At 42.9% G+C, this 25328-nt stretch overlaps 1 protein-coding gene across 2 annotated transcripts in view; it reads left to right on the top strand.

Annotated features, from left to right (window-relative positions):
• Positions 1-25055, top strand: part of LOC134358358 (collagen and calcium-binding EGF domain-containing protein 1-like) — a 221731-nt gene extending 196676 nt beyond the window's left edge. Inside the window, exons 12-14 of one of the 2 annotated variants that reach the window (XR_010020867.1) lie at positions 8750-9796; positions 18684-18752; positions 23351-25055. Coding sequence is in view for 1 of the 2 variants with exons in the window: in XM_063070488.1 (XP_062926558.1) it covers positions 8750-8768 (19 nt within the window). In the remaining variant the exon portion in view is untranslated. Of the gene's footprint in view, positions 1-8749; positions 13972-18683; positions 18753-23350 lie in introns of those variants that run through there. The other variant, XM_063070488.1, reaches the window with a different exon arrangement.
• Positions 25056-25328: the final 273 nt, after the last annotated feature.

Below are 25328 nucleotides of genomic sequence, written 5' to 3' on the forward strand. Positions count from 1 at the left end.
GGGACCAGCTCAGACTGTGATGTCTTCAGTGTCCACACTGACCAATGGGACCAGCTCAGACTGTGATGTCTTCAGTGTCCACACTGACCAATGGGACCAGCTCAGACTGTGATGTCTCTCATGGTTCAACTCACTGACAATATGCTTTTTGGATCAAGGATCTTCAACAGGCAAATTTTGCATTGAATAGTGGGCAGAACATTGCACCTAAGTGTGGTTAAAACTAGGGAAGGGGGTTTCCTACCAAATGCATCACCCAAAACTACAAGTAAAAATATTTGACTACCATCGTTAACTATGAAGTCGACAGCACAAAAAGAGACCATTTGGTGCAACATCTCAATGCTGTTTCAAGAGAAACCTTTAGTGACACTATTACCACTTCCTGGTCGACAGCTTTGGCATTGATAGTTCACTAAATTTTCACTGATTTTTCTTTATATAAATGGTACAAGGTTGAATGGCACACTACTCTTTTAGGCAGCAAATTTTAGACCCCCCCCCCCCACTCTGGGCGATGAAAGTATCTTCTCAGTTACCCTGTATTCATATTGATACCCGAGCCGCACTGCTTCACTATCTCATTGCATGTTAAGGAATTATTTTCCAAAGGTTATTTTCTGTATAAATTGTTAATCCAGTCACATATTACAAATTGGACCAGCCATCACCTTGCAAGACCTATCATTTAAAACTGCTTAGTACTGTTAGGTAAACATTCTTTTGTATGGTTAAGATATTGTTAAGTGTGTAGTGGCAGGATTCAGATCCAGGGACAATGGAGAAGCAAGAATATATGTCCAATTCAGTATGGTTTGTGATTTCACTTGGAGGGGAACCCACAGGTGATAGTGTTCCTATTCCCCTGCTGACCTAGCAGTCTTGTGGGTTAACGAGGAGATTTTGCCAAAGTTCACTACGTAGGCACGAAATAGTGTCTGACATTGTACTTTGATGTGAAAAGATACCCAACTGTTTAGGTATAAGAGCTGATAGAATCAAGGCCAAATCTAAATCACAAATCTTGCACAGCCCCAATATAGTTCAACGTGCCATTTGGTTAACATTTTCAAAAGTCTGGATACAATATATAGCATTAAGTCTAATGAGTGCACTTATTGTGATAAATATCCATATAAGCAGTCACTTTTGTTATACCCCCTATGAGGCTGAAGCATCTTATTTTAACATAGAACATAGAAATTTGCAGCACATTACAGGCCCTTCAGCCCACAATCTTGTGCCGACCATGTAACCTACTCTAGAGACTTCCTAGAATTTCCCGAGCACATAGCCCTCTATTTTTCTAAGCTCCATGTACCTAAGAGGCTTTTAAAAGACCCTATTGCCACCAGCAGTGCATTCCATGCACCCACTACTCTCTGTGTGAAAAACTTACCCCCGACATCCTCTCGGTACCTATTTCCAAGCACCTTAAAACTATGCCCCCTCATGTTAGCCATTTCAGCCCGGAGAAAAAAGCCTCTGGCTATCCACAAGATCAAATTTTCTCAAAGAAATATTGGTTTCCCAAATTGGCTCAGTTTCTTTTTCAATTAATTGACAAGTAAGATAAATAATGTCAGAAAATATGACTTAAAAATGCCAAGGCCAGCTATCATGTGCTCTCTGATACTGACACACCCAGAAAGTCTAACTGGTGTTCACTCTTGTCTAATGCTAATCCATGATAGCAATATATCCAGGTATTTGTTGTGGCTGTGTTGTTAGTGAAAGCAGCTCGGGGATGCAAGTCTAATTCCAATCACGTGAGTACGAAGAATCTAGGCAAGCTGTCCAGGCACATGTTGAGGGTCTCACATTGTCATAAGAACAATCTTCCAGACAAAGGTTGAAATCATGGCCCCAGCAGATCCTATGGTACTGATTTGAAGAGCTGAATCTAGGGGGAGGGGGAGTGTTCTCCCTGGTGTCTTTGGAAAAATTTATTTCTCAATAACATAACCACACTAGATTTGCCATAATTTAATTCCTGTACAGTAGTGGGACCCTGCCATTTACAAATTGATTGTGGCATTTTTACCTTTAAATTAAAGGCATCCGTTAGTCTTGCGAGACCATGGATCTGCACCTGGAAAGTCTTCACTCTTCAGGGCACAGGCCTGGTCAAGGTTGTATGGAAGACCAGCAGTTGCCCATGCTGCAAGTCTCCCCTCTCCATGACACTGATGTTGTCCAAGGGAAGGGCATTAGGACCCATACAGCTTGGCACCAGTGTCATCGCAGAGCACTGTGTGATTAAGTGCCTTGCTTAAGGACACAACACGTTCCCTCGGCTGGGGCTCGAACTCACGACCTTCAGGTCACCAGTCCAATGCCTTAATCACTTGGCCATGTGCCCACATTTTTACCTTTCACAATATCAATATTCCCAAAATAAATAAATATCTGCACAGAACTTTGGGAAGCTCTAAAATAATATAAAATCAAGTGTATTTTACCTTTCTATACAGTACATATGTGTGTGTACACATGCAAGCACTATATAAACACACACCTGTAGATTACAATTCCGTGAACTCACATATACATATGTGTTTTTACATGTGCACTCACAGTAAGAGTGAGAAATCATGAAATAGCAATAGAAAAAGCTGTCCAAAAGAGAATCGTTGGGGTACCCCATCAGTCTGCTCCTCTGAATATACTGAAATGAAGTCCGATCAGTTCATTCGATTTGCGAAAAGAGATTAATAAAATTAGTCTGGTGGGATGGAGATACAGAACTCTGTCAGTGTTCATTCAAGCAGAAACACCATCAGATCAATCTGCCTCACAATCTGTATTATTCAGCCCCGTTGTTACATTCCATGGCTGACAAATTTTGGAAATGGAACATTTTTCAAAGGAGGTTTATCTATCTATTTGATTGCAACTCTCGATCCATTTTTCACCAGAAAATTCTCTGTCTTCTTCCTAAAGTTATTAATAAATGTAACAATCTATTGTTACTTCTTCTCCATGGTGCGAATGGTGGTTCATTTTCCAATGTGAATTCTTGCTTCAGACCTGCTGCCTTATCACTGAATATCCATCTGAACTTCAGATTTGTTTTTATTTTACGGGTCTAGATCTCATCTCTTGGTGTCCTTTTCATCATGATTTACCCACACTTGGCCAAGTAGTCATGTGTGAATTTATAAAGATAAGCTTAATTTGTCACGCGTACATCAAAGTACAGTGAAATGTGCCATTTGTGACAAATCAAATCAGCAAGGATTACGTTGGAGACAGCCCGCAAGTCCCACTATAGCATACTCACAACTCACTAATCCTAACAAGCCTTTGGAACGTGAGGGGAAATGAGAGCACACAGAGGAAGCCCACGCAGTCACAGGGAGAATGTACAGGCTCCTTACAGGCATCGTTGGGAATTAAATCCCGATCAGTGATCACTGGTGCTGTAAGGCGAGTGCTAGGCACTACACGGGAGAGCATTCCAGCTGCAAATTGGTTACTGGCCTCCTACAGAATCCCACTGAGATGGTTTTGCTCCTTTAGTCGGCCACTGAAGAACATTACTGAGATCCAAACACAGTGAGAATGACATGAGGGACACACTTGGAATGTCGGCTCTGATGTTATCCTGTATCAGTTGTCACAGGAATTTACAACGACCATCTCCGCAGGTTCACATAAAGGCCAACATTCTGTAACTTCCTTTAAATGAATGGTCATAATACTTGTTTACCCCCACAAATTTCTATCAATGCGCCACAGAAAACATTGGTATGGCAACTGCTCCGCCATGAACGCAAGAAACCGCAGAGAGTTGTGGACACAGCGCGGCTCAACACAGGAACCAACCTCCCCTCTAGCGACCCTGTCCACACTTGCCACTGTGTCAGTAAAGCAGCCAACGTAATCAGAGACCCCACCCATCCACACCCCGCCTATTGGGCAGAAGATAAGGTAGCCTGAAAGCACATAGCACCAGGCTCAATGACAGCTTCTATCCCATTGTTATAAATTTCTGAATGGTCTCCTAGTACAACAAGGAAGACTCTGGTCCTCAATATGGCCTTCGCACCTCTTGTCTGCCTGCACTTTCTCTGTAACTGTAATGCTATCCCACATTCTGTTATTGTTTTTCCTTGTATTCATTCAATGCACTGTTGTAGTGAACTGATCTATATGGATGACATGCAAAACAAGTTTTTTACTGACTTCCACATATGTGACAATAAGACGCGTGTGAGAGAGAGAGTAGGAGTGTGGGCGAAGGGAAGAGGAAGAAAGAGAGAGAGGGAAGAGGAGGGAGAAGGAGTGAGATGGGGGAAAAGGAGAGGGGGAGAGAGGGAGACTGGAAGGGTGGAAAAGGGTTGGAGAGGAGAAAGAAAGGGGGTGAGGAATAACGAGAGAGGGTGAGGGTGAGAGGGGGAAATGGAGGGATTAGCAGAGAAAGGTGGGGAGAGAAGAAGGGCAGGGGAAGGGGATGGGCTAGAGGGAGAGTATCATTGGGGAAAAAGGGTGAGGAAAGACAGAGCAGGGGAGGAAGGGAGGATGGGGTAGGGGGAGAGGATAGGGGGGAGAGGGGAAGAGATCAACCAAGGATCAGTGGATAGCTCTCCTGCTTCACCATTTTGTCATACACTTGAAGCCTAACATGGCAGTCAGGCCAAGAAATTAACACTAAGCTATGAAACCGAAGTATCACTTGCCTGAAGATTCTGAAGTACAATTTAGAGTTGGAAAGAGCTCTGCCTGTGTAATAACCAAACTTAATGAAATACATCAAATCAATGGAGAAAAACAGAGTATTTTCAATCAGAATCCTGCTGGGCACAGTCACTGACCAGAAGTATTATCCCTGTTTCTACGGTATCCACAGATATAGCACAGTCCATTGAGCTTCCCAAACTTGCCCTGTTTATTACAAATTTCTATATTCTATAGTATTTTGTTGTCAGTCAAGGTGGTGAAAAAACATGCTAAATGTGCAAATAATACCAAAGCAAGGGGAGCAGCAGAGGTGGAACTTTTGATTGAGAGTTTGAATAGATAACAACTAAATAATAACTAAATAACAAGAAAGTGCATGACATTCATTGAAAAGTATTTTTAAAATGGAATAAAATTGGCACATTGGTAATGCTCTGCAGAACATACATGTGACTTGAGATATGAGTTTTGCATGCTTATAGATAGTAACTTTAATTTCAGCACCTTGATATTCAGAGTTATAGAAGGAAGGGAGGTGCCTGTACTTGGGAATTGACTTTGGAGTCTTCAAGAGTTGAAGAGCAATCTTCAGGCACCACACAACTGAAAACTCTGCTGGGAGTAAAATTATTGGGCCAATAGTTCATTCTCAGTTTCTTTAAACTCCTCAATTATTTAAAAAAAATGAGACACAAGCATAAAAATGGAGAAGTGTGGCTAGGCGCAGCTCAAATGCCATCTATAAATTTGCCGATGAAACAACTATTGTTGGCAGAATTTAAGATGGTGACAAGGAGGCGTACAGGAGTGAGATAGATCATAACAACAACCTTGCACTCAATGTCAATAAGACCAAGGAATTGATAGTAGACTTCAGGAAGGGGAAGTCAAGGGAACACACACAAGTCCTCATTGAGAGATGAGCAGTGGAAAGGGTGAGCAGTTTCAGGTTCTTGGGTGTCAACATCTATGAAGATCTATTCTGGGCACAACATATTGATGCAATTTTATTAGAAGTTTGAGGGGACTTGGTATGCCACCAAAGATTCTCACAAAATGTCTGCAGATATACCGTGGAGAGCATTATAACTGGTTGCATCACTGTCTGGTGTGGAGGGGCCACTGCACAAGATCGGAAAAAAGGCTGCAGAAAGTTGCAAACTCAGCTAGTTCCATCACAGGTACTCACCTCCCCAACATCTTCAAAAGGCAATGCTTCAAGAAGGTGGCATACACCATTAAGGACTCTCACTGCCCAGGATATGCCCTCTTCTCACTGCTACCGTCAAGTAGAAGGTATCGGAGCCTGAAGACAAACTCTCAACATTCAGGAACAGCTTCTTCCCCTCCACCATCAGATTTCCCAATGGATAAAGAATGCATGAATGCTACCTCAGTAATTTTTTTCCCTCTTTCCTTGCACTACTTATTTAATTTTATACTGTATATACATCTCTTGTTTTAAGCTATAGTTTTTTTACTGTAGTGTTCTGCAAAACAACAGATTTCATAACATATGCCAGTGATATTCAGCCTGATTCTGATTCAAATTTATGGCTAATTTCTAAGTGTCTCTGTGGTGGTAAGTTGCCCAGATACTATTGAAGACTCCAAGCAGCAGATCCAAAGTTGATGGATGCCAATACATTGCAAAAGTAGTGTAGATGACCAAGGAGAACCAACCACATGGGTCAGGTTTGGAGAAACATCCAGATCAGATCAGCTGATTTCCTTCCAAGCCGAGCTTGCTGGACAAGGTTTGTTTTTACCACAGTGCAGTTGTCTCCAGTTCTCACGCTAGCTTTTCTTTTTAGTTAAATAAATGGTGGGAGAATTAAATCCCAGATTATTTAGTTAACCGAATTTGAGTCCTCCAGCTTCTGTGCTACAACGTGTGTTTTTAGCTTGGATCTCTGAATGAGTAGCCCAAGAAATGAACCACTAAGCCACCTCCACACTCTTTGGTCAGCGATCAAGAACCTTTGATAAATTCTAAAACACTATTTTTGTCATTTTAGTATTTAAATTGGCATGAGGGGTGGACCATAACCAGAAAATGTTATTCAACAATCATGGGAGCCAGGAAGTGGGTTAGAGATCATGTGATGAAACCAACTCCAGTTGGCAAACCTTAAATTGTAAGCAGAAAATAAACTGAAATGAACAAAGACTTTTAGTGTCTGGTTTACATTCTAGACAAAGAAACAAACCAGACTGTCTGATCTCAAGGTGGTTAAGTGGCAACCTATTTATATAATGGAATATACACAAGGTTGTTATCAAGTTTCAGTACCTAATATACGTGGGAAACAGAACTGCTGTTCAGGTGAGACGTTCGCAAACAAAAGTTTATAGAATGGGAGAGTTATCTCACAAGAATCTGATTCAATTAATTATTCTAAAGCAAGATTGTAAACCTTAAGCCAAGAGAGACCAGAGATTGATTTGTTACAAAGACTGCCTATATTAGGAGCAGCACAGCAGCTTTGCAGTTAGTATAACTCTCTAAAGCACCAGCGATCTACCTGGGGTTCAATTCCCTCTGCTGTCTGTAAGGATTTTGTATGTTGTTCCTATGACTGTGTGAGTTTCCTCCAGAGGCACTGTTTTTTCCACAGGTTCCACAGTTGTATGGGTTAGAGTTAGTGAGTTGTGTGCATGTTACGTTGGTGGCAGGAGCATGGTGACATTTGTGGACTGCCCCCAGCACATCCTTGAACTGTATTGGTTGTTGACGCAACTGACCCATTTCATTGTATGTTTTGATGTACGTGACAAATAAAATTAATCTTTTTTGAAGTATCACTCACCACTATTACTCTTTAATTCTTGTTCCTAGCTCATCTGCTGGTTTACCCACTAAACTAAATATTAACTTATCTGACTAAATTTGACTTTCCAAAAGCTCTTTTCCAATTCTGACAAAGGGTCTTCGACCCGAAGCATAAACTCTGTTCTCTCCCTGAAGATGCTGCCTGAGCTGCTGAGTCTCTCCAGTATTTTCTGATTTTTTTTTTCTGGCGTGTGCCTGCCTGCGTGCGTGCGAGTCTGTGCTTGTGCATCTGCGTGTCCGTGCGTGCGTCCACCATGATGTCTTTTTCGAGCCTTTTATGAGGCGCGGAGCGGGAGAAAGTCTGTATGACACACCACTCCTCACACAGACATTTTCACAGTATTTTCCCTTTATGTTACGAGGTCGAGTTGCGATCTCGACACTCAACCCGGCACGGATGGAAAGCGTACTCGGGAGCGGACCCGACTAGTTTCGAACCCGGGAACCTCCGCTCCCGGGTCCGGCGCCAACGTCGTTGCGCCACCAGCCCGCCAAGTATTTTCTGATTTTATGTCAGATTTCCAACATCATTGATTTTTATTGATAGTCTTATGAATGACCTGGTAGAGGTACTGTATATAAAATTAAGGAACAGAGCAAGAACATAGTCTCAATTATTTCCCCAAGGAATGGGTATCGAAAGCAAGATGCTGTTAAAGCAACACTCACAACATGCTGGAGGAACTCAGCAGGTTGGGCAGCATCCGTGGAAACGATGAGTCAATGTTTCGGGCCGGAAACATTGACTCATCGTTTCCACGGATGCTGCCCAACCTGCTGAGTTCCTCCAGCGTGTTGTGAGTGTTGCTTTGACCCCAGCATCGGCAGAGTATTTTGTATTTACGATTGCTGTTAAATCAATCTGGGTGGGGAGATCATGAGAGGAAGGAGTCTTTTAGAGGATGTGAGGGGGAATTTGTTCACAGAGGGTGTGCGTTACTCTGAACTTCAAGCATCTGCAGAATCTCTTGACAGTGTGATTGCTAGCTGGAATTCACTGCCAGAGAGGTGATGGAGTCAGATATAGTCAATGTTTAAGAGAGATTTAGCCATGCACATAAAGAGACAAGGGTCAGAAGGATATACACCGAGTGCAGGCAAATAAGATTAGTGTAGATGAGCAAAATGTTTGCGATGCACGTGGTGGGCAGAAGAGCCCATTTCTGTGATATACAGTACTGTGCAAAGGTCTTAGGCACCCTGAATTGATTATTTTTTATTGTGTGGTTTCAGGAGGTATGGCCTCCACTGAGCCTTGATCTTAACATCATTGAAGCCATCTGGGATTACCTGGAGATACAGAAGCAAGTGAGACAGCCAAAGTCTGAAGAAGAACTGTGGCAAGTTTTCCAAGATGCTTGGAACAACCTACCAGCGAATTTTCTTATAAAACTGCACAATAGTGTACCTAAGAGAACTGATGCAGCTTTAAAGGCAAAGGGTAGACACACCAAATATTGATTTGATTTACTGTTTACTGTTCACTGCTCTTTATAGTATTTTCTAAAATTTAGAAACCTTTCATTTCATTATTTTGAAAGCATCTTCACTGCAAGAAATGTTTACATGTGTCTTAGACTTTTGCACAGTGCTACATGTCTACGACTCCATAACTTTTTGACTAAGACAGATTATGTGGTCAATATCACATTGCTGTTTATAGCAGCTTTTTTAGATTTCAGATTCAGATTTATTTATTACATGTACATCAAAACATACAGTGAAATACACCATTTTACATTAACAACCAAAATACCCAAGGATGTGTTAGGGGCAGCCTGTGAGTGCCGTCACATGTCTGACTCAAATATCAAATGTCTTCACTCAAATATGCAACAATTTTTCCTTCATTGCAGCAGTAACCATATTCCAAAGTTCTTCATTTCATGTAAAATGCATTGGGATGCTTCGATAGATTTGTGGAAAACTCTACAGAAAGTCCAAGTGTTTTTTCCCCTCAGCCCAGGACCAGCAATCCAGATTCAAACACATCCAAGCCAGAAGGGGTCACTACAGAACAACCTGCAGCTGGCAGCCCAGTTGATCTATCCTGAATTATTGAACTTTGCAGACCCAGGCTCTATTCTGCAAATGGAGAGCCGAGCAGGGTTTATCAGGGTTCCGATGCAAAACCAACTCCACAAAATATCAAAGACGCAGAGCCAGTGCCCAGATGAGAACCAGATTGCTAACCAGCCGCCTGGATAGAAGAGAATTCTTGGAACAGTTTCTGAGTAGCCGTGATGACGTTCTTAAAGTAACAGTTTCCGTGTGAATGAGGTAATAGATCTCTAAATTTTCCAGGTAAATTACACTACATCAAAGAAAATAATTAAGAGTAACTTTTTTCAAAACAAGTTAATGATCAGAAACAATTAGCATTGTCCAACTAAGGCTTGATTAACTTGAAACGTTAAGTTTTCTTTTTCCTCCACAGATGTTTCTGAATTGCTAAGTACTGCTATGATGTTTTGCTTTTGTATTATCATCCATGGAGATTAAATCTATGCAGGAAACTGCAGACTGTTCACCAATGTTTCATTTTCAAAAATGTCACTGAAAGCCTGCCATTTTGAACACAAGGTTTATCACTAATCCAAGGCATCCCTCTTTTCCCCCCACCTTCAAGTAACAACTTATACTTCATATGAAAGAAAGAATGAAGGAAAGAGGAGAAGGAAGGAGGAAGGTAGAAGAAGGAAGAGGAAAAGAAGGAAAGAGGAAGAAGGAAAGAGGAAGAAGGAAAGAGAAAATATTAACCAGTGGCTTCACAATAGAGTCAAAACAAGGGTATTGAAATGCCAAGCCCCTTTGAAGAAGTGCAACATCTCCACTAACTCCTTGGCAGCTCTGACCCATTCCTGCACAAGACTGAAGCAGCAGCTTTTGGAATGGAGTGGAAAATTTGAAATTTGTGCATCAGGAGTGAACAGAGGCCTTACGTTAGCAGAGGAAGGGGTGCACTACCTCATAAACTCCCCATCAGCCCACACTGTCTGCCATCATCTGCTCCATGAGAGTGTCTGCAGATCCCACATTGGCTGCAGTAGTCACTTTGGGACCAACAAAATGAAAATAAAAACAAGTCATCCTGGACCCCTAAGGGAATGCATAAGAATAATTTTTTAAAAAGGAAAAATGTTGGAAATGCTGTGGAGAGAGAAATTTGTAAAGTCAATCTCAATTCATAAACATACAAAGATACAAATTGAAAAGTCTAGATAGAGCAGCCATGCATAGGAGAGTATCCATTATAGGTTTATTATAATGATTACAGGAATGAAAGGGTTAATGTATGAGGAGCGTTTGCTGGCTCTAGGCTGTACTGCTGCAGTTTAGAAGAATGGGGGGGAATCTCATAGAAACCTACAGTATATTGAAAGGCCCAGATATACCGACTATGGACAGCATCTTTCCAATAGGGCAATAGTCTAGGAGCAGAGGGCGAGGTCTCAGAATAGAAGGATGTCCCTTTAGAACAGCGATGAGAAGGAACCTCTTTAACCAGAAGATGGTAAACCTGTGGAATTCATTGCCAAAGATGGTGTGGAGACCAAGACATTGGATATATTGAAAGCAGAGGTTGATAGGTTCTTTATTAGTGATTAGGGTGTCAACAGTTATGGGGCATGAGAATGGGGTTGAGAGGGATAATAAGTCAGCCATGATTGAATGGTAGCAAAATCTCAATGGGCTGAATGGCCTTTTTCTCTTCCTATGCCATATGATTAAGGTGCATGATCAAGTGAGAGCAAGAGAGATTAAATGACTGATGGTATATATGCTTTATTTTTTAAAATATAAAAAGTATTTCTGTGGCCTAAGCTACTTCCTTACACCCCTCCTCCCAGAATTAACTACTGTAATGTAAATTAACACAATTGTTTGCAGCCTAGTTTGTCCCTCAGTTAGACAGCTCTCCAGTGTGCAATGCCCAGGTGAATCGATAGGGGGCAGCAAGGAACAATTCTGCTGGTGCTAGTGAAGAGCATCAGGCATGCACGCCAGACTGATAGGCACTTGATAAACACATGAGGTTCTGCAGATACAGGAAATCCAGAGCATTACACACCAAATGCCTGAGGAACTCAGTAGGGCAAGCAGCATCCATGGAGAAGAATAAACAGTCGACGTTTCAGGCCGAGACCTTATTAGGACTGGAAAGAAGGGGAAGAAGCCAGAACAAAGTGGTGGGGGGAGGGGTAGGAGTACAATCTGGCAGGTGATAGGTGAGACCAGGTGAGAGGGAAGGTTGATGTATGGGGCAGCCGGGGGTGGGGGGAGAATGAGAGTGAATAGCACAAAGTTCCTTGGTGTGCACATGTCAGATAATCCAACCTGGACCCACAACACCTCCTCATTAGTCAAGAAGGCACAGTAGCATCTACACTTTCTCAGGCGATTGAAGCCTGCAAGCCCCCCCCCCCATTTTAACAACTTTCTACAGGAGCACAACTGAGAATGTCCTGTCTGCCTGCTTCATTCTGTGGTATGGAACCTGGAAGGCCCTACAAAGGATGGTAAAAAGGTCACCGTGGTCTCTCCCCCCACCCCCATTTGTGACATTTACTGGGAATGTTGTAGACAAAGCATTGTTGAGAATCCCTACCACCCATCCCTCAATTAGTCAGGTTCGGCGCCAATCCTAATCTCAATCCTAATTGTCAACCAAAATCAATACACCAGTTAAGGACGTAAATGTGCTTAGTTAGAGCACTCAACCGTAAGTGTATCCACGTAAATCTCTCTTAAAAATAAATGACATTCAACTTCCTCTGCATCGCTGAGTCATGACTTTTGGCCAATCAAGCCTACTCAAGTTCTCTGCAAACCAGCTCAGCCAGCCCAAGAACTTTAAATCTGTGCTCCTGATTCCTGAACCAGTCGCTAATGGGAACAGTTTCCCTCTACCTACCCATTTGGAGTTAGTCTGCTTGTGCACCTCAATCACATCTCTTCTTTCTTCGTGGAAACAATCAAAAAAAGAACAGGATGAGTTCATTTGGCCCTTCGAGCCTTCCCCACCATTCAATACAATCGCAGTCGACAATAGAAGTGACAGACCACTATGCCCATGCTGATAACACATACTCATCTATAATAATCCTATTTATCATTGTTTGGCCCACACCCTTCTAAGCCCCAGTAATTCAAATATCCTTCTAGATACCTCATAAATGCTAAGGAAGTACCTGCCTCCACTGCCTTCTCAAGCAATGTGTTACAGATTCCAACTATACCATCCAGGCCACACCCTCTTCTCACTACGACCATCAGACGGAAGGTATGCCTTAGGTTGCACACCATCAGGTTCAGGAGCAGTCATAACCCTAAAACCATCAGGCTTCTGAACAGACATGGATATCTTCATTCCCCATGCTCTGAACTGATTCTACAACCTACAGACTCAATTTTAAAGACTGTTTAAAGCTCGTGTTCTCGGTATATTTTTAATTGCACAGTTTGTGCTCTGTTGCCAATTGGTTGTTTGTCAGTCTTTGTTTGGTAAAAGTCTATTGCCTTCCTTTTTAACTGTAATTGTCTGCAAGAAAATGAATCGCTAAGTAGTATATAGTAACATATACTCAGCACCATTTTTTTAGGTACTTCCTGTAACTAATGATGTGGCCACCAAATGTATGTTCATGGTCTTCTGCTGCTGTAGCCCATCCACTTCAAGGCTCAATGTATTGTACATTCAGAGATGCACTTCTGCACACTACCGTCATATCACTGTCACACCACTGTCATACCACTGTCATATCACTGTCACACCACTGTCATACCACTGTCATATCACTGTCACACCACTGTCATATCATTGTCACACCACTGCCATACCACTGTCATATTACACAGATATTTCAGTACCTGTCGCCTTCCTGTCAGCCTGAACCAGTCTGCCCATTCTCCTCTGACCTCTCTCATTAACGAAGTGTTTTCGCCCACAGAACTGTCACTCACTGGATTTTTTTTTGTTTCTCACACCATTCTCTGTAAACAGTCTAGAGCAGGGGTTCCCAACTTTTTTGGTGCCATGGGCCCCTACCATTAACCGAGGGATCTGTGGACCCCAGGCTGGGTAGAGACTGTTGTGTGTGAAAATCCCAGACGAGTAGCTTCTGAGATACTCAAACCAGCCCATCTGGCACCAACAATCATTCCATGGTCAATGTCATTGAGATCACAGTTTGTCCCCATTCTGATGTTTGGTCTGAACAACTGAACCTCTTGGCCATGTCTGCCTGTTTTTATGCATTGAGTTTCTGCCACATAATTGGCTGGTTAGATATTTGCATTAACAAGATGATATGCAGGTGTAACTAATAAAGTGGCCACTGAGTGTATTACCATGTAAAAGCACCATCATGTTGCTCTTCTCTCTTCACTTACTAGACATCTATCACTGTCTGTTTTAGATGTTCTTTCTTCTATTAATGCTTAATAAAACAATTGTGAAGCCACAAGTTTTGTGTTCCTTCATGACTTCCAAAAGATAGGCATCCGTTAGTCTCGTGAGACCATGGATTTGCGCCTTGGAAGCTTTCCAGGGCGCAGGCCTGGGCAAGGTTGTATGGAAGACCAGCAGTTGCCCATGCTGCAAGTCTCCCCTCTCCATGCCACCGATGTTGTCCAAGGGAAGGGCACGAGGGCCGATACAGCTTGGCACTGGTGCAGTCGCAGAGCAATGTGTGGTTAAGTGCCTTGCTCAAGGACACAACACACTGCCCCAGCTGAGGCTCGAACTAGCGACCTTCAGATCACAAGACTGACACCTTAACCACTTGGCCACGCGCCAACAGACTTCCAAAAGACCCTTTGATTAAATGAATCAGAATCCAACAAGAGTTAGTGTTAGTGTGTGTAACTTTCGTTTACTTGATATTTCTCTTGTGAATTTATTTATTTAGATACAGAGCGGAGTAGGCCCTTCCGGCCCTTTGAGCCACGCTACCCAGCAATCCCTGAGTTAACCCGAGCCTATTCACGGGACAATTTACAAAGATCAATTAACCTGCCAACTGGTACGTCTTTGGACTGTGGGAGGAAACCAGAGCACCCACATGGTCACTGGGAGAACACACAAACCCCTTACAGGCAATGGTGAGAATTGAACCTGGGTCTCCAGTGCTAACCTCTATGTTACTGAGAATATGACTTGTATGCTGCTAAGAGCCTATGATGTTGCTGCAAGTATGTTTTTCCAGGAGAATTCATTACAGCTGTCACTTTATAATCCATTGGGTCTGCCAAGTTATCTGAACAATGAGAGTTTGTTGGGTGTCTAGCTGCCACTAATCAAGTGAGAGAGTCAAACCACTTAGGATTCAGCTGGCTAAAAGCAGCAGATGAAGGGTGTTAGTGATTTAGATCAGAATCAGGTTTATTATCACTGGCATGTGACATGAAATTTGTTAACTTAGCAGCAGCAGTTCAATGCAATACATAATCTAGCAGACAGAGAAAAAATAAATAAAATAAAATAAAACATAATAAATAAACAAATAAATCAATTACATATATTGAATAGATTATTTAAAAATGTGCAAAAACAGAAATACTGTATATTTAAAAAGTGAGGTAGTGTCCAAAGCGTCAAAATCCATTTAGGAATCGGATGGCAGAGGGGAAGAAGCTGTTCCTGAATCGCTGAGTGTGTGCCTTCAGGCTTCTGTACCTCCTACCTGATGGTAACAGTGAGAAAAGGGCATGCCCTGGGTGCTGGAGGTCTTTAATAATGGACGCTGCCTTTCTGAGACACCGCTCCCTAAAGATGTCCTGGGTACTTTGTAGGCTAGTGCCCAAGATGGAGCTGACTAGATTTACAACCTTCTGCAGCTTCTTTCGGTCCTGTGCAGTAGCCCCTCCATACCAGACAGTGATGCAGCCTGTCAGAATGCTCTCCACGGTACAACCATAGAAGTTTTTGAGTGTATTTGTTGACATGCCAAATGTCTTCAAACTCCTAATAAAGTACAGCCACTGTCCTGCCTTCTTCATAACTACATCGATATGTTGGGACCAGGTTAGATCCTCATATTGGTATGTGTTTCTATTGGAAACATTATTTCAAAAGGATTCCTGGGGTTGCAACAAGAGACAATAGCTACTACGTAGGGGGAAAATAAGAAGAGGATTATCACTTCGGGCGCGGTAGATACATGCGCAATGCTTCACAGTGCCAACAATCAGAAGGCCGGGGTTCAGTTCCCGCCGCTGTCTCTAAAGACTGTGTACGTTTTCCCTGCGCTGCATGTGTTTCCTCCAGGTGCTCTATTTCCCTTCCACATTCCAACAAAAGTAGAGGTTATGGTTAGTAAGTTGTGGCCGCGCTACATTGGCACAGGGAACATGGCAACATTGTCGGGCTGCCCCAGCACACCCTTAGACTGTGAAGGCCATTGATGCCAATGACGGGTTTCACCGTACACTTTAATGTTTCAAAGTGCAAATAAAGCTAATCTCTAAAACTTTAGTTGTCCTGCTGCATGTTGACAGTCTTATCGTGGACACTTTGAAGTATTGCTCTGAATGACTACACTGACAAGGTGTAGTATCAATACATAAAAACTATATAGGCAATTAATTATAACCAGTTATCAAAAACTACTTAGACCATTGTTCAGTAACTCAAAATCCTGCACCTGCATGATAACCACCCTTTCAATTATGTTACTTCCATCTGTATTTAGATGTGTCATGGTAAAATGGCACTTCCTTTAAGAAAATTGTTTTAGTTCCTACTCACTTACAACCAGGTAATTATCACATAAATGTTTCAACCCTTCAGGCAGAGTTCCAGACAGAGATAAATGGTACCTTCTTTTTGAAGACATTCATGCTAAAATATTACCTGCAGACATGGGATGATTCGATTACAAAACCTCACAGTGAAGGTTCAATATATTACCTCACATTTAACCTCTTCATGATTAGTAATCATTAACAGTGCAAAAGAATAACGACAAACTCCGATGAAGTATATTGACGTACCATTCAATTGTCTAATCCCCAATGTCAGGTTATTCGCTCACAGGATACTTCGTATGAATAAAATAGTTGAGGGGAAAAGGCTCACAGTTCGAAGTAAATTTATTATCAAAGTCACCATATAATACCCCCAGATTCATTTTCGAAGACAAATTAACCTACCAACCAGTACATCTTTTACAAGAAAATAAAAAAAAGCCATTTATGAAAATCCATCTATCATCAAGGACCTCCACCATTCTGGCTGCTGCCATTGGATAGGAGGTACTGTGGGCTTTAGGGCCCATGTCACCCAATTCAGGAACAGTTGTAATCCTTCAATGATCAGGCTCCTGAATCAGCATGGATAACTTCAATTAACTGATTCCACAACCTATGGACTCACTTTCAAGGACTCTACAACTCATGTTCTCAGGATTGATTGATTATGTATGTATGTATTTATTTATTTAGTATTTGCACAGTTTGTCTCCTCTTGCACATTGGTTCTTTGTCCATCTTTGTTTGAGTGCAGCTTTTCATTGATTCCGTTGTACTTCTTTGTTCTACTGTGAATGCCTGCAAGAAAATGAATCTCAAGGTAGTAGAGGGTGACATATACATACTTTGATAGTAAATTTACTTTGAAGGGGAGGAGAAGATGGTGGCACGATGCAGCGCGCGCAGCCGCTCTGAAATGGTATCGGTATCTGTTAAGTAGGGACCGTGCACAATCCTGATTTGCGGGAGACAGACGTGAGAAGCATGGAGGAACATCTGGAGAAACTTCTGGAATGACCGATTTGCTGCCGCTGCTACTGTGCGATCGAGAATCTCCGGAGGGGAAGGCCTCAAATCCTTGGCTTTGCCTATTGCCTGTTGCCGGGGCTGGGGTCAAAGCGCTCGGGTGAGGTGGTGCTCGGTGTCGGAGGGCTGGTCAGAGGCTCGAAGTTTTCCGTCGGGCGCAAGAGTTGGCTGTGGTCGGGTGCTTCCAGGGTGCTGCACCGGCAAGTTTGCAGCGCTGGAAGCTCATGGCAGGGAGAGTTTTTCTTCTTTCAACCGTCTGCGTGAGATGATGGGACTTTCGAGAGACTTTGAGACTTTTTTTTACCGTGCCCATGGTCTGTTCTTTATCAAATTACAATATTGCTTTGCACTGTTGTAACTATATGTTATAATTATGTGGTTTTTGTCAGTTTTTCAGTCTTGGTTTGTCTTGTGTTTCTGTGATATCATTCTGGAGGAACATTGTATCATTTCTTAATGCATGCATTACTAAATGACAATAAAAGAGGACTGAGTGTCCTCATAATCTAATTGAATCTAATTTTATCAAAGACTGACAAATATCTAATGCTCAACAGAAGACAAATTATGCAAATAATAAATAAGTAAACAAATAATACTAAGTTGTGGAGTCCTTGAAAGTGAATCCAAAGGTCATTGAGTCAGTTCTGCAGTGAGGTGAGTGAAGTTATCCACGCTGGTCCAGGAGCCTGATTGGTGAAAGATAATAACTGTTCCTGAACCTGGTTGTGTGGGGTCGCAGGTTCCCGTCCGATGTTAGTAGCATGGCCTGGATGATAAAGGTGTGTCCACAACCTCAAGACAACCCAAGTTCTAGAGAATCAGTGCTGAACTTTACAAGTGGAGACACAAGAGACTGTCAATGCTGGAACCTGGAGCAAAAACTGTGTTGCTGGAGAAACTCAGCAGGACAGGCAGCATCTGCAGAGGGAAATGGACAGTCAACATTACGAGTTGAGACTCTTCAGCTGGACTGAAAGAGAAGGGGGGAGATAGACGGGATAAAGAGGTGATGAGAAGGAGTGGGGCAAGAACTGGTAAGCAACTAAACTTCATAAACGTTGTAATATTTGCACCTAAGAATACATCTCCCTCCACCAGCAATGCAAAACTGACCAAATAATCAGTTTTAGTGGTGTCATAGAATATTGCAGCACAGTACAGGCCCTTCGGCCCACAATGTTGCACCAGCCTTTTAATCTACTCTAACATGATTCTAACCCTTCCCTCCTACGTAGCTCACCATTATTCTATTTCGATTTTCATTCTTCCGAACTCCAGTGCACAGGCCCAACCTTGCTCACCCTCCCCTTGCGAAGCATGTACACTGGGGAAAATAAAGAGAACACAATGCTGACATTTTGCTGTGTCTTGTTCTTCATTAATACAGAATTGAAGACAATGAAGTCATGGTCTACCTGAAACCAAAAGGAGCACAGATGGAACCTGAATCAGCAAGGTGAGGCTACAGCAGAAATCTGAAAGTCACGCTGCAAGATACCAGTGGAGAAGATTGGGAGCAGTTTTGTTGAGCACCTTCGCTCTGTCTGACGCAGGCACTGGATCTCCTGGTGGTTACCCATTTCAGTTCAACTTCCCATTCCCATTCTGACATGTCTGTCCACAGCCTCCTCTACTGCCACAACGAGGCTAAACTTAGGTTGGAGGAGCAATGCCTCATATTCCTTCTTGGATGCCTCCAGCCTCATGGCATGAACATTGGTTTCTGTAACTTCTGGTAATTCTCCTCCTTCCCATTTCCCTTCCCCCATCTTCTTATTTTGGCTTCTACCGCCTTCTTTTCCCCTTATGAAGGGTCTCAGACCAAAACATCAACTGCTTATTCCCTTCCATAAATGCTGACTGACCTGCAGTATCTGCGGAATCTCGAGTTTAAGAGAAGTGAATGGGGACTCTTTGTGAATAGCTGGCCAACATTATCCACCTGTCCACTCTCCCCAGTTCCAAAGTAGGAAACAACACTTCCTTTCACGGGGGCGGGGGGGGGGTGCTCTTCTTCAGCCCTCCCATTGATCCCATTCTTGGAAGCAGACATTTAACAGAGTTGATAGAATGACCTGCCTGCACCTTTTAGCAACATCTGAAGACCTGGTAACCAGAGTGATTAGTGAAAAAGCAAAGAGAGAATATAGTAGCCCTGGAAATACTGTAATAAATTAACCTTAGTCAGCAAGCTGACTACAGCACTACACTGAACAAAGACTTTATCTCCCAATGTCAAATCTGGTCAAATCACGCCTACCTACCTACAAGTACCCATTTAATATTTTTTTCCCAAAATAATGAATGATGACAAGCAAAAAGTCAAAGGTTGTCAAGTTAATAAGATTAAAATATTCACTGAAGCCAACAGAACTTCCAAGTCGGAGAGGCTGACTTTAATTATATCAGTAGGCCATCTGTAAGGAAGTTGGATGTTTTGGAGCAAAGAACAAAGAACATTACAGCATCCTTCGGCCCACAATGTTGCACCGACCTTTCAGCAATCTAATCCTTCCTTCCCACATAGCTCTCCAGGTTTCTACCATCCATGTGCTAATCTAAGTCTCTTAAATGCCCCTACTGTAGCTGTCTCTACCACCACGTTCCATGCACCTACCAGTCTGGGTAAAAATCCCCCTACACTGTCCTCCAATCACCTCCTATCATGATAACCATTCCACTCAATGAAAATAATCTCTGGCTGTCCACTCAATCTGTGCCTCATCATTTTGTACACCTTTATCAAGTCACCTCTTATCCTCCTTCACTCCAAAGAAAAAAACGCCCCATCTCGCTCAATTTGTCCTCATGAGACATGCTCTCTAATCCAGACAGCATCCTGGTAAATCTCCTCTGCACCTTCTCTAAAGCTTCCACATCCCTCCTATAATGAGGCAACCAGAAATGAACACAATATTCCAATTGTGATTTAATCAGGGTTTTATAGAACTGCAACATTACCTCAGGGTTTTTGAACTCAATTCCCCAACTAACAACGGCCAACACACCATATGCCTTCTTAACCACCCTATCAACTTGCACAAGAACTTTGAAGAATCTATGGACGTGGAGCCCAAGATCCCCCTGTTCCTCCACACTACTAAAAATCCAGCCATTGACCCTGCATTCTGACTTCAAATTTTCTTTTCCAAAGTGAATTGCTTCTCTTTTTTTTTGGGTTGATCTCTCTCTGCCACTTCTCAGTCCAGCTCTGCATCCATACAAAGTCCCACCATAACTCTCGACACCCTCTACACTATCCACACCACCACCAACCTTTGTGTCCTCTGCAAGCTTGCTAATCCGCCCATCCACTTCCTCATCCAAGTCATTTATAAAAGTCACAAAGAGCAGCAGTCCAGGAATAGATCTCTATGAAAGGTCACTTTTCATCTTTTATTGCTGCTGTTTCAAATATTTATATGACTGCCTGTTTTATTATAACAGTGCCAGTAACATAATACTGTCTCACATAAACATGCACCTACCTCACACTTTCTGTCAACTTGTCAATCTTCAAACCATGCCACTTAGGGACTTGTGACTGTATGTGTTGGATTGTAATCTCGTGTTGTGAACTATGCTTTGTACTTTGGCTCAGGGGAGCAATGTAATGTATACATGTGTATAGTTGAATGACAACTAACTTGAATTTGAACTTGAAAGGGCATTAAGGATTCCACACCGAAACACTACAAACAAAGTAGAGGGTATTAATGTGTTGAGGATAGGGCAAAGTCTGCCTTTCTCATGTTCAAAGCGACATTAAATGTCTGGGACCACACATTACATAGAAGCAGACCTTTTGGCCCATTGTGTCTATGACCATCAAACATCCATAAGACCATAAGGCAAAGGAGCAGAAGTTGGCTATTCGGCCCATTGAGTCTGCTCCGCCATTTTATCATGGGCTGATCCATTCTCCCATTTAGTCCCACTCCCCCGCCTTCCCACCATAACCTTTGATGCGCTGGCTACTCAGATACCTATCAATCTCTGCCTTAAATACACCCAATGACTTGACCTCCACTGTCACCTGTGGCAACAAATTCCACAGATTCACCACCCTCTGGCTAAAAAAATTTCTTCGTATTTCTGTTCTGAATGGGTGCCCTTCAATCCTTAAGTCATGCCCTCTCGTACTAGACTCCCCCACCATGGGGAACAACTTTGCCACATCCACTCTGTCCATGCCTTTCAACATTCAAAATGTTTCTATGAGGTCCCTCCTCATTCTTCTAAACTCCAAGGAGTACAGTCCAAGAGCGGTCAAACGTTCCTCATATGTTAACCCTCTCATTCCCGGAATCATTCTAGTGAATCTTCTCTAAAACCTCTCCAACATCAGCACATCCTTTCTTAAATAAGGAGACCAAAACTGCCCACAGTACTCCAGGTGAGGTCTTACCAGTGCCTTACAGAGCCTCAACATCACATCCCTGCTGCTATACTCTATTCCTCTAGAAATGAATGCCAACATTGCATTCGCCTTCTTCACCACCGACTCAACCTAGAGGTTAACCTTAAGGGTATCCTGCACGAGGACTCCCAAGTCCCATTGCATCTGGTTAACCTTGTCCCTACACGAGGGGCAATTTATAGTGGCCCATTATAGTGTCTAAGATGTGGAAGCATGCAGAAGAAAACCACAGGGAGACAAACACTAGGTCAATTGAGTTGCCTATTTTAAGTGTAATTATGGTGCAGCAATGGCAGGGGGTTGGGTAGTGTGGTTTGGGGACGCAAGGTCAATGATACTGTTGAGTAGCAGGAGGAGATAGGAAATAGGATTACCACCATATCTGTGTGTCACTGTGAGACGTTACTTCATTTCTATAGACTTAGTGTGGACAGCATTCTACCTGGTTGCATCACCGTCTGCTGTGGAGGGGCCACTGCACAGGATCAGTAAAAGCTACAAAGGATTGCAGACCCAGCCAGCTCCAAAGCGGGCAGTAACCCCCCCAGCCTTGAGGACATCTTCAAAAGGCAGTGCCTCAAAAGGGCAGCGTCCATCATGAAGGACCCCCATCACCCAGGGCATGCCCTCTTCTCATTGCTACCATCGGAGAGGAGGTACAGGAGCCTGGAGACACACACTCAACATTTTAGGAACAGCTTCTTCCCCTCCACCATCAAGTTACTGAACGGACAGTGAAGCATCCCATGAACACTACCCCATTATTTTCGCTCCCTTTTTGCCCTGCTTGTGTACTGGCTTCGACATCTAGAACAACATCTGTAATGTATGGATCCGTTAGAGCAATGACTCCCCTTAGCACTATGTATGATCATGTGTATGGTTCTGTCTTTCTCTCTTGCTGCAACGTGAATTCACCAGTTAAAACCATCTCCTGCGTGCATGCTTTTATTTAATTGATATGTCGTTACACAGACACAACAACATCCATGGTAGACCCCAACTAACGGAGGGCCACACACACAAATGTATATATTTTTATTGTAATTTATAATTTTTGTGGAAGGTGCTGTGCCGCAAAGCAACCTATTTCACAACACGTGATAATAAACCTTATCCTAAATCTGATTCTTAAAATAGGAAACAAGAGAAAGAAAATCAATTCCGTTTTAATGATATTTTCATGTAGTATTCACCAATATAAAGACCCACTTTGTAAATAAGTGGGCGTTCAGAGAGAATGGGTTCAGTCCGACCATTACCTCTATGTTACTGTGTTTTTATTCCTTAGCAACTCTTCACTGTCAACCGCACCATCATATTAAGTACTACATGAGGGCATTCACCTGCTGGCAGTGGTTTCCAGCCTCCCCTATAAATTCACTATTTTACTTAGTTCAGGGGAGATCGGGGCAGGAGCATGGAGATTAGATGAAGAGATTCTGATAACGCAGGTGTAGTTTGCTTTAAAACATAAAATTAATGCTGGATCATTAAACAGTTGAATTGTTGTATTTGAAATATTAGAATGTGTTTTGACTTCACTTTGTACTTGATCCTGCATATTTTTGTTAATTTATTATAAAGATTTTTTCATTTTTTACCTTTATATCTTGGCTCTTTGTTTTTAATAGAAAAAAAATCAAGAAAGAAGAATTAGCTTTATTTATCATATGTACACCGAAACATACAGTAAGACGTGCTGCTGGCATCGAATCAAATCAACGAGGATGTGCTGGGGGCAGCCCGCAAGGGTCGCCACTCTTCCAGTGTCAATATAGCATTCCCACAACTCACTAACCCTAGCCGTATGCCATTGGAATGTGCTATGCTCCTGGTAGGGTCACCCATGGCGGTAAGGTCGAGGGTGAGGTCCCTGACAAAGAACAATCCAACCAAGACCTCAGCGGTGGAACAGGCGGACGAAGTTACCTCGAACTCAACGGCTGTGAAGGCGGATGAAGGCTGCGACAAATCCATCAGCTCCCAGTCGTCGTGGTTTCAATGCCATTGGAATCAGTTGGTTGATTTGTGAAGTATCGTGTGCTTCTTGGAGTGTAACATCAAGTACACGTTAAACAAATACACACACAGGTGTCTTCGCTCTGTGGGCCACTTCTTCAGAACGAAGACCATCATCCTCGACCTCGATGACGGAATGTGGGAGGAGACTCACGCAGTCCAGGGAGAATGTACAAACTCCTTACAGACAGCAGCAGGAATTGAGCCCCAATCGGTGATCACTGGTGCTGTAAAGTGATGCACTAACCACTGTGTTACCATGGAGCCCATTTCCTTTCCCATTCTGGAGACTCTGCTCCCTTTTTGAATTGAGATGAAGGGTCTGCTCAAGTTCAAGTTTATTATCACAGACATGGACAGGATAGAAATTCCATGCTGTACATCTGTGGGCACGTGGCCAAGTGATTAAGGCATTCGACTAGTGACCTGAAGGCCGTGAGTTCGAGCCTTGGCCGAGGCAGCGTGTTGTGTCCTTGAGCAAGGTACATAACCACACATTGCTCTGTGACGACACTGGTGCCAAGCTGTATCGGCCCTTGCCCTTCCCTTGGGCAACATCGGTGTTGTGGAGAGGGGAGACATGCAGCATGGGCAACTGCCGGTCTTCCATACCACCTTGCCCAGGCCTGCGCCCTGGAGAGTGAAGACTTTCCAGGCGCAGATCCAAGGTCTCGCAAGACTAACGGATGCCTTAATAATAATAATATAACATCTCTAAGGTATGTGAAAAGAACTGTAAAGCCCTTTAAGACATAAATCATACAAATAGGAGGAGTGGACTATTCAGTGAGATCATGGTTGATCTTAGTGTCACTTTCCCATCCCTTTAATTTCCAAACTCTACGTCCCTTTTGTCCTGCACTTCCATAACCTTCTGGGTTCAAGGCCAAGTATTCGGGATCCCGTCATAATCGAGTATGGAGTTCAAGACCTAATGTTTAGTGATTGGCGTGCCCTGGGACCAATGACAAGGATCAAGTCCTGAGGATTTAATCAGAAGTCCAGAAGCCGAGACCCATTGGCTGGAGCAAAGCCTGCAGTTCTCTGCAAGTCTGCTGGACAGGTCAAAGCCCAGTGTCTGCAGGCCAGAATCTGAATCCACTCGAAGCTGGAGGCCTGTCCTAGGTCAATGTGCATAGATGGAAGGGAGGAACAGGGCTTGTTCTGCTGTTGCTTATTGTGTTCTATGTTGTTCTGCCAACCACTGTGGGTGTGATATGTTGGTGCTGGAATGTGTGGCAACACTTGTGGGCTGCCCAGCACACCCTTGGGTGTGCTGTTTGTAATACATACAATGCATTTCACTGTACGTTTCGATGTACCTGTGCTAAATAAACTTGAATCTCTGAAATCACTCAAAATTTCGAGTAAAGAATTCCAAAAGTTCATGACTCCTGAGTTGTAAAGTTCACACTCATCAGCCATGGTTACAGTTTTAAAACAAGCGATCAGCTTTACCTTAAGACCATGACCTCTGGTTCTAAGACCTCCAGCAGGTAAGACATCAACTCAACACCTATCGTGTCAACAAGCCCCTGAAAAATGTTATACGCTGAAAGGTACTTTGGAAAGTGTTTTTCTTTTCCCTGA

Source organism: Mobula hypostoma, chromosome 18 (genome assembly GCF_963921235.1).
Source record: "Mobula hypostoma chromosome 18, sMobHyp1.1, whole genome shotgun sequence".
NCBI lineage: Eukaryota > Metazoa > Chordata > Chondrichthyes > Myliobatiformes > Myliobatidae > Mobula > Mobula hypostoma.